The 22,052-nt window shown below is 37.6% G+C and overlaps 2 protein-coding genes and 1 long non-coding RNA gene across 11 annotated transcripts in view; all 3 read right to left on the minus strand.

Annotated features, from left to right (window-relative positions):
* Window positions 1–1,661, minus strand: part of FCHO2 (FCH and mu domain containing endocytic adaptor 2) — a 90,996-nt gene extending 89,335 nt beyond the window's left edge. For 6 of the 7 annotated variants that reach the window (XM_068665937.1, XM_068665939.1, XM_068665936.1 and 3 more), the window contains exon 1: window positions 1,477–1,628. In XM_068665937.1, coding sequence (XP_068522038.1) covers window positions 1,477–1,509 — 33 coding nt within the window. In that variant the 5' untranslated portion in view covers window positions 1,510–1,628. Of the gene's footprint in view, window positions 1–1,476 lie in introns of all 7 variants that reach the window. The other variant, XM_068665941.1, reaches the window with a different exon arrangement.
* A 1,729-nt stretch (window positions 1,662–3,390) lies between these two features.
* Window positions 3,391–7,725, minus strand: LOC137848688 (uncharacterized). Its single transcript, XR_011091476.1, has 2 exons — window positions 6,799–7,725; window positions 3,391–4,866 (listed from the first exon to the last, which is right to left on the minus strand). It is a non-coding gene; the product is annotated as an uncharacterized lncRNA (long non-coding RNA).
* Window positions 7,726–11,166: 3,441 nt separating this feature from the next.
* The window catches only part of TNPO1 (transportin 1), an 84,990-nt gene continuing 74,104 nt past the window's right edge, over window positions 11,167–22,052 (minus strand). For all 3 annotated transcript variants that reach the window (XM_068668048.1, XM_068668047.1, XM_068668051.1), the window contains 3 exons: window positions 20,888–20,962; window positions 18,153–18,295; window positions 11,167–16,608 (listed from right to left, as the gene is read on the minus strand). In XM_068668048.1, the coding sequence (XP_068524149.1) occupies window positions 18,188–18,295; window positions 20,888–20,962 (183 nt within the window). In that variant the 3' untranslated portion in view covers window positions 11,167–16,608; window positions 18,153–18,187. The remainder of the gene's footprint in view (window positions 16,609–18,152; window positions 18,296–20,887; window positions 20,963–22,052) is intronic.

Below are 22,052 nucleotides of genomic sequence, written 5' to 3' on the forward strand. Positions count from 1 at the left end.
CTTGTGGTAACAGTTCTGAACAATAACCCATTCTGAAAAGCTGGACAAGCCTCATCACTCAAAATGCAAAAACCTACACTTTTTTTTGAGGACATACTTTCTGATGTTAAAAATTATACATATGTGTAGCCACTACAGTTTTTCTAGAAAGATATTTGCCCACATCAGCAAGGAGGCAGCCATCCTCATCACTTTGTATTTTACTTTTACACAAAACAAAACTCTGTCCATGGTATTACAAAGGTTTCTCATCAAATTTTGCCAGTTTAAGACCCTGTCTACTGTCATTGCCACCACTGCAAGACAAGTGAGAAGAACATGCTTCCTGTCCTACTCGACGTCATTTTTGGAGGCAGGAAAAAAATACCTGCGCCAACAGAAGAAAAACTCCTTTTCTTGGCACCCGTTTCTAAACCCACGGCTGGAGTTTGGCCTGCGAGCTGTAAGACAGGGACTTTGCAGGGCACAAAGGGGGAATGGGAAGTGTTGGGTAGACGTCCACTGCCTCGTATTTGCTGGTAGCACTTTTGTAGGCACAGAGGGAAACAACATAGAAGAATGGCCCTCTATCTCCATCGATTTAACAAAATTACTGACTTACTACCGAAATTAGCCAGAGATAAGCACGCAGCCAAAAGTTTAAAAAGTTAAAGTTATAGTACTTAACGCAGTGAAATGGAAAAAAACCATTTTATTTCAGTTGAGGTTGCTGGATAAAAGCTTGTATTTCAGTTTACTCGTAGGAGGAGATATCAGGTTTGAAATGAAAATTTGACTTTTTATGTTAACTTAAAACATTTATTTATTTATTTTTAAAGATGAAAAGGTTTCGGGTGTTAGTTTAATACTCGTCTCCCATGGCAGAACTTCAGCCTCCACACGCCACGAGAGGAGCAAACCCGGGCTCCTTTCACCCGATTTTACCGTTCTGTCGAAAACAACAACAAAAAAGAGCCAAAGCGAAGGAGAAAGCAAGAAAGCAAGAAAAAAAAAAAAAAAAAAGGCAGCAAGGCTGCAGACAAAACACGAAACCAGGGCTTACGCCCTGGAGTAGCAGCGTGTCGCATTTGGGAAAGCAGCCTTCCCTGGGCGCTAGGGATCACCATTGTTTGTGCAGGAGCAGGAAGACGGCGAGGACTGAGGTATTTTCTCCCTCTTTTTTTAGTGTGTCCGTGTGTGTCTGTGTGTGTGTGCGTGTCCCGGGGAGCTCGCCCGCCGGGCAGGCAGCGCACGGAGGCAGCACAGCGAGCCCCAACGCCGCCGCAGCGACCCGCACCCGTCCTGCCCGGCTCGGAAACGAGCCCCGGGATCGCTGCACCCCCCGGGATCGCCGCCGGCCCCGGATCGCCGCTCCCCATGCCCGTCCCCCCCCCCCCCTGCACCCCCACACACCGGCACCGGCCCCCCCCCGCCTCACACACAGCCTGAGGGGGGCACCCCCGCGGCACCCCGCGCCCCCCGCCGCCGCCGCCGTACCCAGAAGCTCTCGGCGAAGTACGCCATCATCATCCCGCCGCCCCCGGCGAGCGCGGCCCGGCCCCAGGCGCCGAGTGGCAAGGGCGGAGGAGGAGGAGGAGGAGGAGGAGGAGGAGGACGGGGGGGGGGGGGGGGGGGGGGGGAGGAAGCAGCAGCCGCCGCCTCCCTCACACGGCCCCGCCGCTCCTCGCCGCTGCGCATGCGCGCAGGCAGCGGGTGGACGCGGCGCTGCCGCGCAGGCGCCAGGGGGCCCGCCCCGCTCCGCCGGGAGAGGGGGAGGTGCGCATGCGCCTGGAGGCCGCCCTGTGTTGGGGGGGGCGGGGTGGGGGGGGCGTTGGGCGCCGTTGTCCGCCTGAGGGAGGCGGCGGGGACGGGGCTGGGTCCGGGTCCTGCCCCTGCAGGCGGCCTGACACGTACAGGCACAAACGCAGGCGCAGAGGGCGGTGAAATAGCGTGTGCGCAAGAGGAATGCGACAGGAATCTGCCCCGGCCGCTGGGCGGAGCCTTGCGCCGCCTCGGATGTCTGCGGGGGAATAAAGGGCGGCAGGAGGCTGAGCCGCGGCAGTGCCCGGCACACACCCGCCGCCTGCTCCCCGAGGCGTCCCACAGTCATACAGTGTGATACATGCATGGCACAGGGTCACACTTCAGTCCTATATCACAGAATCAGACACTCGAGTCTCATACCACAGAGTCCTACAGCTCCACAGGGGCCGGCCGCTGTGTGTACCTCAGGCTGAGGTGAAATGGTGCAGAAAGCCCCAAAGAAGGGCAGTGCCCCCCTGCCTGCTGCCCCCTGGCACTCAGACATCCCCCCTGCGACTGTTCGCAGTCCTCAATCCTCACCTACATCTTACTGGTTTTGATCAAGGGTACGGCTGCCAAGATTATCTACACTCAAACACCAAGCTTACTCAGGGACCAATGCACCCAGAATGGGGTAGATGGTCTTTATGGGGTCTTCATGTTGATTAAACACCTCCATCAAAGCCAAACGGTTAGGAAAAACATCCTGCAGAAGCTTAAAGAACTATAGACTTTAATTAGGCATATATTTTATATGCTAGGGCAAACGAGACCACCAAATTTGTACCAGCACAAGTCAGTGTGATTCACTCTGCCTTACAGAATTTCAACTGCCTTTACAAGTTCATGGAAGATGAAGAACATCATTCCAAATTGGTGTACCTGGCTATATACCTTTAGCACATCGTTTCCCATAGCCCCATGGTCACTTTAGGAGTGCCTCTCTTTCTGGCAGCATTCTCCTAAACTTTCACAGTGTGCAAGGTTCACTGAGTCACCAATGCCAAGACAGAAAAATTCTGGAGCCTTTGTGTAGTCAGAACTTATAAAGAAGACCCAAAAGACTGCTAGATCTGGATTTATCTCTTTTAATAATAGTAGCAAGCATGTACATGGTAATTCTAAATAACAATATGCTGTAGTACTACATTTAAAAAAAATGCTTTATGCTTCTGTTTACATGACATAAGGAAGCATTCTGCATTATGGTGCTCTTAACCTAAAAGATATGAACACAGTTCATTCTGTAGTTTATCTCTAAGGATATACTCCAGGGCAAACAATGGAATAAAAGCTGCATGATGCAGAGCTGAGTTGTTGTTGTTTTCCTCCCCTCTCTCCATAGCAGATATAATATATATATCTATATATATTTTTTTTTCCACATGGACAGATAGTATGCTATGATGGAAGGGGAATCAGGTTTATTTATACATTTTAAAAATGACTTCCCATCTTCCACATTTTCAAAGGTATATAGTCATCCTGTATCTATCAAGATGCTACATCAAGATGCAAAACAATGGCTGCTGTTCTGTAGCAATCTACCATCACACAAGCATCAAATGTATCCTCAGGCTTTCTTCAAGTTCCCCCCTCCGCCCCCCCCCCCCCCCCCGAAGTTAAGTGAAATGCAAAGTCTTAGACCTCAGCTTTAAGGCATCCTGCAGCACAGGTACAGTTATCTAGAAAACCACTTTGATATAGATGAAGATCAGGAATAATAATTATGTTCTTAAGGTACACTGAAATTCCCACAATAAAATTATTATCTTCAGGAGTGAACTTGCTTTTGAACTCCACACACAATCACAAAGCTATACTGGCAACAAAGGGCTGTTTTGAAATTTTAATATTGTGCATGCAGATCTTGTCACTTACCTTGTATTTACAGTAGCACATACTGAAAAACACTTTCTGAAGCCAATCTTATTACACACATCCCTTCTTTGGAGACTGGGCTAGATAAGAAAATTCTTGATTATTGATTACCTTGCTTAAGGTACTGCTGGTATTATGTAGTGAGCATGACTAAAAACTCAGTTCACATGCTACATCAGTGCCATGTCAATAGCCAGTTAGTCTCTACAATTTTTCGGGCATGACTCTTGCATAGCACCCAGCAGCAGGTATTAGGACATATTAGCACTCAGTATCTTGCAACTGAAGTTAAAATTCAGTATAAAGACATATGATGGGGGTGAGATTTTATGTGCTGTTACAACACCTAGCCAGTGTATTAAGGTCATTCTACAGGGCAACTCTGCAAATTTTCTAGATAGAGAAATCCACAATGGGTTACTAAATACAAAGTCAGTGTCACTTACTCTGGAAGCCTATGAGAATACTTTGCAAAAAAAAAAACAAAAAAAAACAAAAAAAAACCAAACCAGTTATAGTACTTTATTTATTTATTTATTTATTTATTTATTTATTTTAGGTATCGTCTTTTAGCATTTGCCAAGGACAGGATGCTGAGTTAGGTAGGCTCTGTCCTGGCACAATTGTTCTTTTGTTCTTATAGTGTAATGGGAGTGGGCAGAAAGGAATGCTGTGCTGATAGCCGTAACTATACAGTGAGCACTGTACAATACAACAAACATTCTCATTGCATATTATCACTAGCTTTCACAGAAGATTCAAGTAATTTTCTGGATTACTAAGTTTTTAGTAGAGAATTTAAAAAGCCATTCCTCTCCTATTTTTGCCATCTACACAAATTTAAGGTTAAAGAACCATAACAATACACCTCACAATAAATGTATGAAGAGCTGAACAGATTTCTTGACTATACCAGCTAAGTAATATCTCATGAATACAATCCTCATTTTGAAAAATGATGCCATTTGATACTAATATAGGTTGCATATGTGTGAAAGGAGGTCTTCAGCTCATAATTCCTCTCCCAGAAAAGCATCCTTGATTCTAGTTTGCTCTCTCCATTTCATTCACCCATCCTTCTGTATTGCCAGCTTCTGATCTTGTAAGTTTTAATAACAACCTATTTTCAAAAATCAATCCTTTCAAAGACTGTAGATTAGGTGAGGCATGGCATTATATGCAGTGAGTTCTTATTGGGAGGACCTGTCAAGTATGATACAGAAATATGGAGTGCATTTAGACTACAGACATTAATATCATTAAAAAAACAAGATTGTATATTGCTTTCTACCTATAGAAACTAAATTAATCTACTTCATGAGTAAGTCATTTGAAAATAGATTATGAACTTTAGGCACAGTAACTGAATACAATTTTGGGGTACACCCATGGTACATGAACCTACAACTGAAGGCACTAATACTTTAAAATGAGAAAAATGAAGACATCAAATAACCTGAATTAAATTTGGCTGCTATTACATTACTGTCATAATGGACTGCCAAAAAGCTAGTTGATATTTGAAGCTCTTTATACATATAAAAGTAAGAAACTGATGCAGGTAAAATACAATCTTGCACTGCGCTATTTTTTTAAAAAGAGAATCTGAAGACGCAGATGGAGTTGGACCTTTTTTATGCTCCTCAGATACATACCAAATTGAGGCACACCCTGGAAATGCATTTACTTTACTTTTTTAAAATAGTTATACAATGAACCTTGATAAGAAAACAAGAACTTTTACTGCCGATTGAGACAGATTCCAAAACAATGAGCACCAGAAAATACACAAAGCCTTTATTTTTTTCTTATAGCTGTAGTGGAGAACAAAAGATGAGGAAGAAGGAAGACAGCAAATTGCTAGGGAAGTTTCCTTCAAAAGTCATTTAACTGTGGTAAGTATTATCAGGTTATGTTACAGGATTTCAAGATCATCAGGAGCACGTTCTAACCACATGGTTGTACCTGACTAGGTGCAGACATTACCCGGAAGCCTAATCATTCACTTGCTTCTGATCTAGATATTACCTTCATGACTAGAGAAGGTTTTGTGGTTTTTTTTTGTTTTTTTTTTTTTTTTTTTTTTTTTTTTTGTTTTTTGTTTTTTTTTTGGTTTTGTTTTGTTTTCTTAAGGCACAAAAAGTGCAATGAAATCTGGTACATGGTAATCAAAGCTAGAAAGCTTTAGAAAAAAATCTGGCTAGGAGTAACAGACTAAAAAGTTGATAGCAAATACAGCTAACTTAAAATAACTTATCCAAAGAATACTGGCAATTCTCCAACACAATCTTAAAATATTCCCAGCTCTTTTCAGAGATATACACGCAAACTGAAGATGTGGTCTATTGAGAGATCACAGGTGAGATTATGACCAAATTACACTTTTGGGCACAATAGATGTTTCTATCATTATTTCTGAGTTTATGATAAAAATAATTGTGCACATAGATAACCATATTCATTACAGTATGAGATCAGCTCAATTTTTTCAGCTTTCTATAATACCCCACCTAAGCTCTTTCAAAGTTGCTAATGATTTTTGTGTTCTGTTGAACCATTCACTAGCAAGTTTCAACTGCGCTGTTTTCAACATCCCTGGAATGCTGTATTCCATTAGGCTGCATCATCTGACTCACTGCATATGTAAAACCACACTTCTATTGATCTAGTCAGCAAGCTTGATCACATCCCATTCATTACTTCAATTACTTGAATTATGAACTCAACAGCATTGTTTCAAAGTGAGTCACTTAGTACCAATACTCGACCTTTATTTGTCCTCTGCTCACGCTGCCAGAATCTGACTTCATCAAATCAGTTAAACCAGATGGAAGTGTTAGTTGGCATTAGTAACTATAAAATGCAGTAGTTTAATGGCTATAAGTTTCATGTTGACTCTCTCCAGTGACACTTCAGTCCTGCCTGAAAAATTCTGTGTTATTTCTAATATATTCAGGAGATGCATTTACTACAGATACACGATACTGAGTTCTCTCATCTATATTTTCTGAAAGTTGGAGCAGTAATGTGATGAATTATTATGCTGTGATCCTGTCAGGTACAGAGTCAATGGTTAGCTAAACTTTGCTGTTTCGTCAATATTTGACATTGCATACATACGTTTTAGCCACTTACGTGAAAATAGGTTAATCAATGCACTCGAAGCAGCTTCTTATTTGTGGTCAACCAATGAAAAAGAACCTAAATGAAAAAGAATAAAAAAAAGAAAATAATTGTATAAAGGATTTGAATTAAATGTAAAGCAAACAAACCTGAAGCGTTTAGAAGACAAAAGTCTGATGTTGAAACTTCACTTAATACCAAAATGCCGCAGAGTACCTACCACACTGTGATTTCCAGACCACAAAGATCTTTCCCGATAACATGAAACAGAAACGGTAGCTTGTGGTAGAAAGGCATGAAGATCCACTAATAAGATCACACGGTATCTCAGGAAAGTGTTCTAAATGCAGCCTAGTGGAAAAAATACTGCTTGTGTTTTTAATTAAACACAAATACAGCTCATTATTATTACTATACTAACAAACAGGAAGTGCAAGGACTTGGGAATGAGTTCTATGAGATATATTCATAGAATGATGAAAAATTAATCTGGACAGAATTTTTTGCTGTTTAGGTAAGAAATCATTGGGAATATTATGAGAGAGGTAAAACAAAAAAGTACAGGTACTGAAGTAGCATTGCATGTTTGAAATCTGAGTGGTGGTAATGGACAATATAGGCAGTGAATGAGTGGGTTGCATTTGGGAGGAAGTCATGCTATGTGAAAATACCACCTTTGATTCTTTACAGCACCCATAGTTATACACACTAGTGCTTACCAATGGCAGCCACCAACTTGAGCAGCTGGAAGACAGACGAATTTCATAGTGACCTTATCACCTTGATAAAAAAACATGTTAAAGCCTAAGTCATGATGAAGATGTGCGGACTTGTATTAGCAATAATTTTCAGGGCCTTCTGTCTCCACACATTGGTTAATATCCTGGTATTTCTGCCAATTAATACAATTAGGAAATAAATGTATGTGAGATGCCTATTGCTCTTAATTAGGCAAAACTCTGAGTTGTACCAGTGGGCAATTCACCTGTGGCCTCTTCAAGTCTCCACAACTCCCTTTTAAATGCAGCCTTTTTATGGACTGAGTAAAGGAGCGCTTGCAAGTAGTGGGAGCTGTGGTCAAAGGTTCCAGCTAGCTTCTGCCTGTTTTTTGCCCAAGACAGACAACGGTTTTGATGTGTAAAACCTTTAGCAGTAAGGAGGATTGGGATAAGGAAAATTAAAATTAGCTGCATTATCCTCCGGAAAAATACTGGAGAAAGTGATGCATCTCTGTCTCCTCTGCTAAGGTACATAAAGAATGAAAGAAAATAGCCACTTGAATTCTTGGTGATGCAATTCATCTGTCTGTCCAAAGTACATCTGCTCCTAGAAGGAAAAGGTGTGTGAGTTTACTAACCTGGGATTATTTTGGGTATAGTTTCAAAATGTTTGCTTCAGCAAGCAGCATTTGGAATGTATGTGCAAGACAATGACCGGAAATATGTATAATGACTGAAATTTTATTTTCTAATACGATTAAGTTAGAGGAAGGCAATGCAACATACCTTGTGTTAAAATACCATTCTGGGAAGGTGCACTGGGTCTGGCTGGGATGGAGTTAACTTTCCCTGCAGCTGCTCTGCCTGCACCTCTATCTGGAGCAGCCATGGCAGCAGCATTGGTCTCTTGCTGAGCAGCACTGGCACAGCACCCAGACGCCCTTCAAACCCCCTCGAGCCAACAGGAGGTGGGCAAGGGGTGGGGAGGGGACATCCCCAGGGCAGCTGATCTAAACTAACCAAGGGACACTCCTTACCTTGTGGTGTCACACTTAGCAATAAAGGGTGGGAAAGGGGAAAGAGTGGGGCAGAGCAGGCTCTTGTTATGACGATGTCTGTCCTCCCAAACAACTGCTACGTGTATTGAGGCCCGCCTTCCTGGATGCGGCCAAACATCACTTACTGATGGGAAGTAGAAATATTTTTTTTCCTCTGTACTTCTGCACAGCCTTGCTTGTTCCCCCTCCCTCCCCTTCTTTTTCCCTTTAATTAAAATATCCTCATCTCAACCTGTGAGATTTTTTTTCCTTCCTTTCCAGCATACTTTCTTCTCCCCTCTTCTTCCAAGGAGGGGGAGTGAGGAGGGAGCGATTGTGGTGGAGTTTGGCTGCCCATCAAAGTAAAACCACCACAGAAGAAAAACACCAACACAGAATTATAAAATTCAAATCAAAATCTTATTTTTATATTATTCTTAAAAGTCTCATTCACTATATTTGAGTTTTCAAACCGTAGAATCCTTCAGTTTCTTTATCTGCCAGCCACAGAATCCTCTAAACAAGCCAATGTGAATATAACTCCAATGGGTGTATTGACAAAACTGCACCTGAAGTTTGCTCTACACATGGGGCGTTCCTTGACAATTATGTCAAGGTAGAAGTATTGGCAAGTTACATTGCTTCTCACTACGTACAGTGCTATATTGGAGATACAAATTGTTTTGCATTTGCAGCAAGTACCAGGGGAGCAGATAGAAATAATGAACAGTTTAATTAATCTTAGTATTATTGCAATAGTTACACATCCAAGTTAACCTGTATGCTGTAAACAAAGGGGAAGACTAAGTTCCCCTGGATGCAAAAAATCATGACTATCCGTTTTGCCAACGGGTGATAAGAAAAGGAAAAATGTGTAAAAATGCTGTCATCATAAGACTTTGAAGCTGTATTTTCAGATTTTAAATATAAATTAATATTTGACAGAAAGTATTTGTACCTGGAGCTACAAAATAAGAGTATGCCAGTTTTAACTTCCACAATTCAAATGCAAGTCTGGCAGTCAATAAATTTGAAAATCTGTATGATTCAAAAGTAATTTTTTATATGTTATCGCTTATACATACATGCTATAAGAAGTGTGCAGCATAATTACATATGTTTTTCTTAAAGTGGACTGACTAGTGGAAAAAACACCAAATCCACCATTTTACAGATTAACATTGGTGCGTCTTTTGGGAAGTTTCAATGGTGCTTGTATTGATCATTTTATGCAAAACAAGAGCAAACACCTCTGAAAGAAATGGACTTTGTATGTCAGTAATTTATATAAGCAGTATGCTTCATTCCGAGTCATTTAGATTAAAAAAGTTACCCACATTTATCATTTAATGTATATAAAAAAAATGTATGCACTCAATATTCGTATTGAAATGCTTCATTTCTCATTTAAGTCTATCTTTAAGTTAGATACAAACGTAAAATGAAAGGGAACAGCATGGCATATGATGAAAAGACAGTCCTTTGCACTGTTGCAATCTAACCACAAACTTAGTCACAACATTCATTTCACCTGTTCAAGATGCTAGTACTTACACTGCTCATTTCTTATGTGTAAGCAAGTAGTCATTAACCTCACACTCAAAATTAGAGGTCACAGCTAAAGATCAGGCTCTGAGTCAAGAGGGTTAGAAATTTTGTGCAAGTACCCTGCTGACAGCAGGACTCTATCATAGGTACCCCACAAGAAAAGGGAGTGGGAAGGGTAATTCGAAAGAAAACACACCCCTACCCCTCCCACCAGTCACCAGTGCACTCATGTCTCACAGCTGACAGGAGCTGATCTCTCTAGGTTAAGCAGACTTTTATCTGAGTATGCAGCAATGGATTTCTACTGAAGTTTTATTTTGTATTTGCTCATGCATTTTATTGAAATTTACCACTATGCTATAGAAGTTACACCTGTCCAGCACAGGTAACTAAGTTGTAACTAAATTGTCTGTATGTAACTGACCAACTGTTAAATGTTGAACATGAAACGTTCAAATTGATCTAGATGGATTTTGTCCCATGAGATACCACTCTTAGTATTATGCTTTCATTTTGCAGACTTCTCTATCAGGAAGTTAGAGAAGAGCAGATCTTTACATAGCTTGCATGATCCCAGTCCCATAAAAGCTAGACAAAAACTGGATAAAGACCTCCACAAGGTCTCCTTTATTTTTCTTTTTCCTTTAAGGCCTTTATAATTTTCAGTCATTTTTTAGTTTGCTCCTATTTTCCTTTGGATTATTGGTAACACAAGTAGTGAGGTCTGTTTTCTCCTATCTGGTGAGCCTTAGCAAACTTCAGCTATTTCAAATGAAAATGAATTCACCATACCATTTCTCAGTAAAGCACTTAACAGTTATGACCCAACGAATACTGATTTAAGTTCAGTTAAACCTTGTATGTTTACATCGATCTGCCCCAGGCAGCACGAAGCATTTAAATTGAATTGACCTGAACTAATCCAAAGATCACTTTCTTTGAGATAAATGCAAACCCTCCTTATTCTTGAAAAGACTTCAGAACTTGCATGTGGTAACCAGAAGAGTGCAGCTGAGGAAAACCATAAATGAAGCTAGAATCTTTTTTTTTTTCATTAAAAATTAGAATGCAACATCTATATTTAAACAACTTTATTAACATAGTCAAGCAGTGATTAACATTCACATCTATTATGTCACATCATACAAATGTAAATACAAAATTACTACAGTACAATATATATTCTCTGCATGATCCAAAATATTTGGTGGCCCCAAAAACTCTTTAAAATTCAGCAGCTTATCAAAAATTAAAACCATATTCTATTTAAAATGAAGTTCTGTTAGCACATAGGCAGACTTCAAGAAATAATCACTCAATTTAGTACAGTTTGAGAGGTTGCAGGAGGATATGTTTGAAGGAAACATTCCAACATTGTGGCAGATACAGAAACATCAGATTTAAAGCTTTCAAGCAAAACTCATACAACCTAAGTTGTCAGCAGAAAGATCTAGTCATCTTTCACTTTAAACTATTTTATATACTGCATTCAATTGAAAATTTTGGAAGTGTTTAGTATTAGCAAGTCAGACAGCATACAACGTATCTACCTATCTCTTCCCATGAAAAAAAGATACTACACTACAGACTTAACAGCCAAATAAACCTGCTCGTACTAATCTTTTTAAATAATAACGATCCCCATTAAAGTTCATCCAGGCCTTCTCAGTTTTGTTTCTCACCCAAAGTAAGTAAACAGATACCTAAGGTGAAAGTAGCACAAAAGAACTTGCTTATCAAAAAATAATACTATAAGTGCTGAATTCTTAGAGATGTGGATTTGGCTTACTAAGACGTATACTGTTAACACCACACTGGGATACATCTTTTATAGAGCCATTTTAACTTCCCTCACATAAATACATTCAAGTGAGTAAGTATCCTTATTATTTTAGCAGAATATATACCATAAGGCAAGCAACAAGAGTACTCACCTCAGAGTTTCCCCATTTAAAATAACCTAAAACTGGCTTGCTCCAACCATTAAGTGCAAAGAGCAAGCATCAGTGGCAGACAAAAAAAGAAAAAAGAAAAAGAAAAAAACAGCTTCTATTGGAGAAGAATAGCTAGTAGACTGATGGATGCAAGTCATCTGGAGAATGCATAGGTGAGTGAAATACACAGCTACTGATCAAGCTTCATTTACTCAAGATGAGGTTACTGGAAATACTTAATACTTATGTAATATATAACAAATATGTATGCAAACTACATCAGCATCTATGTGAGATAACTGCAAGTTTTATCTTTTTAACTTACAGCAGTCATTTCACTGTAGAGCTTAACCTTTATCTAAGATAAAAAGTTACTCTTTAGACCCTATATAGAAGCTTTTTGCATCTATCATCCCCATGAAAGTACTGAAGTAATTAGTGTTAAGTTGCAACTTCTTTCCGTGACAAAATCTGAAACAGAAGGTTTCCAATACAATGTTGCATTTAAAGCATTTTTCAACAAATAGTTCAGTTGTTTGAATATGGATGCATTCTCCTCAAGGGAAGAATGTTTTTGCACCTTTATCTATTAATACATTCAATATGAATAAAATAGGTGAAGCAAAAGTCATTATTGTCCCACAGTAGAAGGTTAATTTAGATTAAGTTCAAGACAGAAGAGCTGCCTACCATGAAATACATGAACTGATATAATTAAGACACATTTTCATAAGCATGTGTTCTGAACAAAAAGGGTACAAGAGTATTCACCTGAGATAAAGCTAGTATTGAATATTTCTAAGTAGCAATGAGTTTCACTTGAGGAAAGCCACTCCAAGTTTTAAAATATACATTTTCTATTATACAATATATGCAGTTTAAGTAAGATTGATGTTAACATAAAAGTCCTAACAAAAAAAAAAAATAATAATCACAGTGTGTATCAATATTGTTAGTTACAAAATTTATGCTACCTCATAACCTTTAAAAATTATAATGATTATAAATTTTAAACCCATTCTCCTAAAAGTGATCTTCTGAGTATAAGCATTAAGGAGCAATAAACTAAAGCATAAGAATTAGCTCATTACAATTTAAATATATACATATTCACTGATTTAGAAAATAATCAAGCTTTGGAAAAAAATTACAAAATTGATTATTTTTGCTTGCACTGGTTAAAGTAATGAACTATTATAATTTTTTTTTTCTTTTTCCTAAATGAAAAGAGCTGTTTCCTGAATGTGTAATGAAACAAGTTTAGTATTGAACTTCACTTAAGACTAATTTAACAGCAATTTTGAACTGCCAAAAAAGATGCATTTGTAAGGATTTTAAATACACTTTCTGTTACCAACTTAGGTTGATCAGCAGCTTTTGTTCACTCTCAGAATCCTTCAAAAAAGGGAAACTCAAAACAGGAGAAAGGCATATATAAAAACAGTAAACACTGACCTCCTGAGGTTCCTACAACAAAAATATTCAAGTAGAAAATCTACACCATTACTTAGCAGCGGCTATTTCTGTAGTTTAGCACACTAACAGCACTTTATTCAGTGTGTAAGGAGCAAATGAAGTAAGCCGTGCTTTCAGCATGCCAAGAGGCAGAAACACTGGAATGTAACAAAGACAAACTCACAATTCTACCAGTATAAACATTCAGTCAACATTCAAAGACTGTCAAGACCACACCACAAGAATCAAGATGCTTTTTTATATATCCCATGATGCAAAAATTGAATTGTAACTGTTAATGTTGATTCACAACTTTTCTTACCTCACATTGTATCCTAAATGGCTTCTGCAAATTTCTGCACTATATTATGCATTAGGAATAGGGTTTATTCACTTTAAAATATACAATGAGAGAACTTACTGGTACAAAAAGACTACTTTGTCAGTAATGTTTATGTCTGCCTTATTTTAATTACTTCACTTGCTGTTATACCAGACCAATTCACATCTGTGTAAATACCTATTAAAATACAAATGTACAAAAGTGGCATCCTAAGCTAATCTGTGATGAGGTGGTGTGGTTTTATTTGGTTAAAGGGACTTTCTGAAATTTAAAAAGTCTAACTAAGCTTGGATTCTAGCCATAACGCTATGTTTTATTTAGGTAGGTATTCTATGTTACAAATTTTTAAATGTAATTTCTCTGAAATTCTTACCTAATGTTTGAACACACTCGAAATTAAAGCAAGTTTGGGTCTAAAAAAATATCCTGCCTTGCTAAATTTTATTTTTTTTTGTTCTTTTTCCAGATTAAGTGTTTTTAGTGACTAAAACTAATTCTAATTTAGTTCAGTTATTAGTTCAGAAGGAATTTGTATTTGCTACCAAAGCAATGTAATTTGAAAGCAAGTTATCACATGCAATTTTGACAAAATCATATAAATACTATGTACTAGCATTGCCGAGTGTACTTCATACAGCACGTCCAAACTATTTTTCAGGCATAATCCATTTAAATTTGCAAAGCCAAATTAAAAAAAGGACAGAGGGGGGAGTTGGGGACAACGTAAAATGTGCATGCTATCATGCATAAAAAAAATCATCTTTGAACATCATTTATAAGTTCACACTCACACAGCTCAAACTTCAGTGCAATGGCTAAATCATCCAACACTCAAAGAACAGAACCATGCAAAGAAGAGCAAGTTCTTAAAAACAAACAAACAAAAGAAAAAAATAACAAAAAACTGTTATCCAGTATCCATTCTGCAATGCAAAGGTGAGAAACTAAATCTATAAAAAGGCTGTTATGGCTTAATTTTGTTTTGCGGATTAATTATGCAGCACTTGAAAAATGGAAAGGTGTGGCTTCACCTCTGGCCAGCAGAGTTAAAAATCTCTCCATTTTCCTTTATCATCATGGGATACTCTTTAGGCAATCTAAATTAATAAAGACTTGCCACTTTCAGATGGACACAAGATCAAGTGTACCAGTTAGGATTTCACATTCACAGTACATAAGAAAATACACATGGAAGGAAAAGTAAAGGGTTAACTTAACAAGGATTTATTCACAGGAATACATGTAAGTAGAGAAAAAAACACAACAGAAAAGCTAAACAAATGAAATGAAGAGGATCCAAACCAACTTTCACTCTGTAGCTTTAAACTTGCACCCTTGTGCATTTAACTACATCACAAAGGGCCACCAACATGCGCCGATACAGTGTAGATACCCTGCATTACATCCATTAACTTAAACATCTCTTTAAGATCATGCTTTGAACAAAAAGAAAGCATAGAAGGTAATATGTTGAGTGGGAATAAACACAAATATAGCAATCATGTCATCAACTTCTACAATTGTCTTTACGTGCCAACTAACATTTATGCAGCCTTTAACGGGTCTTACCATGTAACTCATTTTTAGAGATTCTGATAAAATCACTAGTATATAACCATGCAGAAAGCACATCACACTGACAGCACAGAGGCAAGTATTTTGCACAGCTATATCAGCTTTCCACATTGTGCAGGTTACACACAATACAATATCAATCTTATTCTTAACAGATCCTAAAAAGGTATTTCAAGGCCTAATTGTTAACTACAGTACTTTATATCTATATTCTTAATAAAAATAAAATCCACAGAATCTTAGAAAAGGAATTTTAAATGCAGGGCTATACTGAATTGGTAAACTGCAACACAAAACTGGCGCAACATAGGTAAATGTATACCAATTTCACTCTATGTGATGCAAGCATGCTACTTTCCCACTAATTTAAATTACTTCTGATCACTATGAGCCAGAACACATGCCTGAACCTTAAACTGCACGTTAAGAATAATGCCTTACTCTAGAAATTAAATCTAATGAAGTACAATAATCAAATCATATCCACTACTTTAAATTCTTTTTAACGTAAAAATTAGGATGTCAATCTCTACTTTGAATTGTCCCTCCCCTTACCCCAAAAATGAAAGGAGTGACTCATTTGGCAGCTTGCAGGTTGCTTCATTTTGTCCAAGCTATCCTTTATTAATTTATGATGGGGTTTCTGTATCATACACTGCAAGTGTCTGTTTCTAATACAGACACAAGCTGCATTTTAACTGTACTAACTTCATTTGTGTAGTTCTTCATTAACATGCAAATACCTAGGAATCCCATCAAGCAGGATGAAATAATGTAGAAAACCCTTACTTAAAAAAAAATAAAAAAAGAAAGCCTTTTACTGTTTGTGACCCCCATTCTTAGGTTTCCTTTATTGTGCGCAAAATAGTTTTCCTCTTTACGTATCCCCATGGTTCAATTATATGGTTCTTATTTTGGTACAATTCCCCACAATATTCCAGAATGTGCTGTTTTATGAATAGATTCTTTTTTTTCTTCTTCACATCCAGTGCAGAGTTGTAATAGGAGACAGATTTCCACCCACAAAGGCTCCAGATGTTAAAACATTTCCCAACATCGACTTAATACAGTGACGGCAACACCTCCCTCCCGCCCCTCCCAGTAGGGTTGGGATTGTACTGTATTCCCTACTGGTTCACCCTTCCCCCCAGTAAAGGGTAACATTTTCCCTGGGTGCAGAGGCTCCCTCATAGTCTCCCAGACTGAAGGACCTATAAAAGAAGAAATAGAGGTATAGTTAAACCTTACTTTTAAACTGAAGTGACAGACCTGTGCATAAACAGAGCATTTTTTTTTTTTTTTTAAAAAAAAGCAATAGGTGCCAGCATAAACTTAAAGAGAATCTGAGCATAGATTTTCCTTTTATAAGTCTTTTTAAGAAAATAGACTATTTATAATATTGAAGATTAGTATTCACGGCAACAATGTATGCTTTAAAGCTACACTGACAGTTCTATTATTTTAAGCCAAGCTTAGATTTAAGGTGAAAGCAGTCCTGTATATTCTAACAAGATTCTGCCCTTTTAGTACAAAATTGAGGTAGTTAGAGTGTCGAGAAAATTATTAAACATATCTTTACTAATATAAGAATTTCACTTTTATGTGAATTAAACAAGATCATCATACTGTCTCCTCAACACAAACTAAGAACTATTTAACTTTTTTTTTTCCTACTTTGGATTTTTCATTAGAAGGAAAAAAAAAAGACTATGTCAAAACTAAATGCCCTTATTGATAAATACATAAATTTTTGAAGCTGGTACATTTTAAATCCATTTATCAAATGAAACATGCAATTTAAATGAATTATTATGCCACTGACTCTGAAAAACATTAGGCTGACTTTTAAATAGTTGTTAATTCAACAGTAAAACAGAATTGCACAATTCTCACCAGAATTTCAGTATTAAAATTCTCCAGCAAGTTATCAGATTTATATGTCTGATTGAATGAACTTAATCTGCCCTCCCTTCTTTTTTGTGCAGTATAATAAACTCTTGGCAATATCACACTCCTTTATACATGTGTACTTTGCTTTAATACAGTCTTCACAAAGAACATACAAAGCAGGGTGGTATAACTGTAACTGTCGTAGAATGCACAGTCACTGTGTTCTTTGATGAAGCTGAGTGTTCTGAGACAGAACTCCAACATTTCTGAATTGGTGCATAAAATGGAACATTGGAAAAACAAAACACATTAACTTCCCCCAAAAGTAAAGGTTTACAGACTGTACAGCTGCAGATTAGCATATCCTTAACTCAATGCAAAGACCATGTAGTATGTAGCCAGGAGTGTATTGGACTTCTCATAACTAAAGTGTCTTGAACTTGCTTTTCTATCTGAGAGAAATGTTCAGCTTAAACTACATCTGCTATCTACTAATTCTTTAACTACATCTGCTATCTACTAATTCATAAGATGCACAGCTAACCTTATGTCTTTAGTATGATGCCTTTAGGATCACACTCATCACTTTATTAAACCTGAACAGTTACACCTACACCTCCAATCTTATCTTGATACACTACTGTGCATATTGTACATTTTCTCTCTGTACAAAATGAAGTGTAGAGTCAGAAAGTTTTTGTTACAGCTACACTACCAGCACTTAGGTACACCATCATTGCCTTTTTTCCCCTTCTTATAGGAAGGAAAACCTTTAATCTAGTCAATTAATCACGTTTCAAATAATGCAAGTATGGATGAAGTCTGCTATACAGCTCTATTTAGCAAGAAAGATTCGTATGCTTACCTCTAATTATGGGACTGCAGCTACAGTGCATGAGGTTAAACTCCATAGTAAGCTGCAAGGCGCTCTTTTAAGGGAAGAGGAAACTGGTCAGAGAAACGCCTCCAATTCTCATCCCCAACTTGATTTTTAAATCCATGAAGAATCTAGAAGCGATGGGGGGGAATTGAAAGTAAAAATAGTCACCAAACAATAGACACATGATTATTATTTATTAGCAATAACCTACAATCTGTTGAACGTTCATCTATCTAAATTCTCCGATTTAAGTGTTAAACAAAGGAAATTAATAAGGCTTTCTTAAAAGGAAAACAAATTCAGTGGAGACATACAGAAATATTAATAACAGTCTTTATGGGTAGCTATATTAACTATCAAGTAAGGTGACTTACAAAGTCTGTCAATTGACAACGTATTTAGTATTCTGAAATGATCTAACTCTAGGTTGTACGTTGTGATTGCTGTATTCATATTTCATTTTTAAATGTGTTACGGGTTCTGGAAGAAAAGTTGAGCCAGCCAATTTCTAGCACAATTTCAATGCCTGCCAATTTCTAGCAAAATTACAAAAGCATCCTATTAAAGCTATGCTTTTTCCTCAGAACCTGTAGACAACTGCTACTAAGAATGAAGTTGTTAAAAGTGTTTTGGGCATTAAAGCAACATGAACCCACAGCAGTTAAAAGTGAGCATAAGAATAAAAAAAGCTACTGGTTACAGTCTGGATCTTTCAATATAGTAAGTCAGCTGAAAACTAAGTGGTACTATCAAAAAGGTCTCTGTATTTTTAATGTCAAAACACCGGGTTAAAAGGCATATGTAAGAAAAAGCAGGATGAAATGGCTCCCCCTCACAAGAAAAATTGCAGAGAGAGTCTAAACGTTTCTGTTTTCCCTTTTTTTAAACTCAAGAATACTGAATTGCAGAACAGTTGGTCATAAAAATATCCTCGTAGAAAAAATGTTAAAGCTCATAGTGCCGAGTTCACCCCCAACAACACATTCTCAAGGAAAGGTGCCCTTAAACAGGATGTAACAATAATTTTATCATAATTTACTGCTTTTCTCTTAGAAAGAGACCTTCACCAAACAGGCTCACCTCTCTTTCCTAATCCAAGCAAGTCAGATCAGCCAGCTAACAAGAAGTGACAAAGAAAAAAAAAGTATCCAAGGATGTTCAGCTATGACACACAAAAAGACTGTGTCTTAGAGTGTTGTCTAAATGCTTCTTAACTCCAGCAGGCTCGGTGCCGTGACCACTGCCCTGGGGAGCTTGTCTCAGTGCCTGACCACTCTCTGGGTGAAGAACCTTTTCCTGATATTCAGCCTGAAAACCACACATTGTACAATCCACTAGCAAAAGACCTCAGGAGGCTACAAGAAAAGCTGTTTTTTTTCCCATTGTTCCTAAAAGATGTAGTAATTTTTTCAGATGGCGAAAGGACATACTCCAATGAGGAAGTCATCTGAAAATTTGTATGCCATCACTTGATGAAAACTTGCCTCCTTTCTTGCATGAAAGAAGACAAAAGGATAACACTGAAAAAAAGCAAGTATGTTCTTATGTGAAATAGCCAGCAACTGCTGCATCTAGTTTGGAGGCATTAGACCCCACATGACTATCTTGGAAAGAATCCAGGACAGTTAAGCTTAACCTACTGAAGTGAGTATTCAGTGCTGAAGGAGCAGTGCAGAAACATGCACAGGAACTGCTTTGGACTATCATCACAGACAGCATCCTGGACTTCTTTTAAGCTTTTAAGTATTGGTTGTTTCCTTCTACTGACACTAGAACACTTACAACTATGCATTTCCTGAACCCAAACTTTCTTCAAAGGAGACTAGTTCTCTAGTACAGTAAGATTTCTGTCTTTGCTCCTCAAGATGGGATTCAAAAACTCTAGCTTCTGTTCTGATATTGACACTTCGCATTACTTGAAGAGAAAGTGCCAGTACTGACCCATGGTCCTAATACATGCTTAGAAATACAGTCTATTTTAGCTTTAAAAGGAATATTGTGAACTTATGACACATATCCTTCCTAAAAAGGGAGATAACACTTTACAATGTATGAAAAAAGGCTTATTACTGAACAGTAACAGCATATGTTCATGAATCTGAAATAGAAGGGGTTTTCTGTTGCTTTGTTTTTTAACCTAAGACACATAATAAATGTGTTTTTTCCCCCCACTTCTTATTTTATAAAAGGCAGGTAGTTTTTTTGCTCATACAAGAAGGCTTCAGCAGAAGGAAGATAAACATATCAGGATAGCACTATAATATTTTCCATTTGCAATCTTCTAGATACTTCTGAAAAGAAAAAAACAGTTGTCCTTTTCATGGCAAAAAAAAAGTCTTGAACCAGACAGATCTCATTTTCTATAACAGAGAGATGACACACGGGTATAGATAATCCTGTTCTTCAAAATGCAGTCAAATCATAGTAGTGTGGCATTATGAAAACCTCTTTGAGGGTGATTATCCTTTCAACTAAAATCCCAAGTGAACTTCTCAGCACCATTATAAAAAAGTTTGTAATAGCCTGAATGCGTCTAAGAAAAAATAGGTCAAAAAACCTTCAGATTGTTTTGACATTGTCTGAAATCTATGACTTTGCAAAGAAGCCTCCCTCCATGACCACAAACATAGGAAGTGATGACAGTGAAAATAGAAACAAGAAAGAAACAGAGGACCCAAAACAATCATGATTAGGATATACTATTATACTAAGAACATTACCTTACAGAACATGTCTCGGAGATCATCTTTTGGGCTAACCCACGATGCAACAGCATCACAAAAAAAAATAAAGTCCTATAAGGTTAAACAATTACATAGGTTAGAAACCTCAGTTTATACGTATGAAAACAATGCTTGATGCTCTTTCTATATAAACTATGCAGGGGTCTTTGATCCTAACTCAATAATTGATTCTGTTTTCATGTACTTATTTTCCAGTTAATTCCGATAAATTACTTTATTCCTAAGTGTACAGAAGTAGAAATGGCTGACTATGAAAAGTTTTGTTTCATCAGGTTTTTGATTAAATAAAGCCACAGTAACAAACAACAACAAACACAATTGGCTACTTTGAATTCTTTCAGTTCACATATGAAGTTTAAGAATCAGTCGTCTTAAAAAACATGCAACACCAGATCACACTCACAACTTTCACTCAAATCTTCAGATGGAGAAAAGCTGTTCTATTTCTTTAAGCAGAGCCAGAAATTATTTCTGGGGCACGCAGAATGTTTATCATTCATGTTCAAAACTAAGACACCTCATAATCCCTGCACATAGTTCATCTGCTGTTATGCGTTACATCTCTTACTACTGTATTAGAACACCAGTCTTTAATCATTAATTTGACAATGCTCATGTTTTTGGTTAGGAATCAAAGATAACAGCTACAGAGAAGAGATAGGATAATGAGAAAAGTCCTTAATTTCCCCTGCAGTTGTTTGAAAGAACAAATGGACAGCAGAAGAGGGGAATAAGAACAGAATAAGCCTTAAGTGAAATCAACTGAAAAATTCAAATCAAGACAGAGGCTCAATTCTTGTATTTCAAGGAGAAGGATTCCAGGCAGTGGAGAGGAAAATTCACTTTGATTTTCCTCTCACAAAATATTACATTGGTATAGCTTTACTTTGGAGCTGTGGAGACTTAAAAGCAAGTCACTTCTATTCTTGACATGTACCATTTATTTTAAAGAATATCTTCCTTGTCACATTGACTATTTATGAAATATAATCCTAGTTTTGACAGAATATTCCCTACCTTAGTTTTAAAAATGAAGAGGTGTTTATTATTTTTATTTCTTTCTCTTTTTAACTGTTTAGATTGCATCTGAAAAATAGGTTTTAATGCATTGGACTTTGTCTTATATTTTCATACAGATCCT

The sequence above is a fragment of the Anas acuta genome, chromosome Z, assembly GCF_963932015.1.
Source record: "Anas acuta chromosome Z, bAnaAcu1.1, whole genome shotgun sequence".
In the NCBI taxonomy this organism is placed as follows: domain Eukaryota; kingdom Metazoa; phylum Chordata; class Aves; order Anseriformes; family Anatidae; genus Anas; species Anas acuta.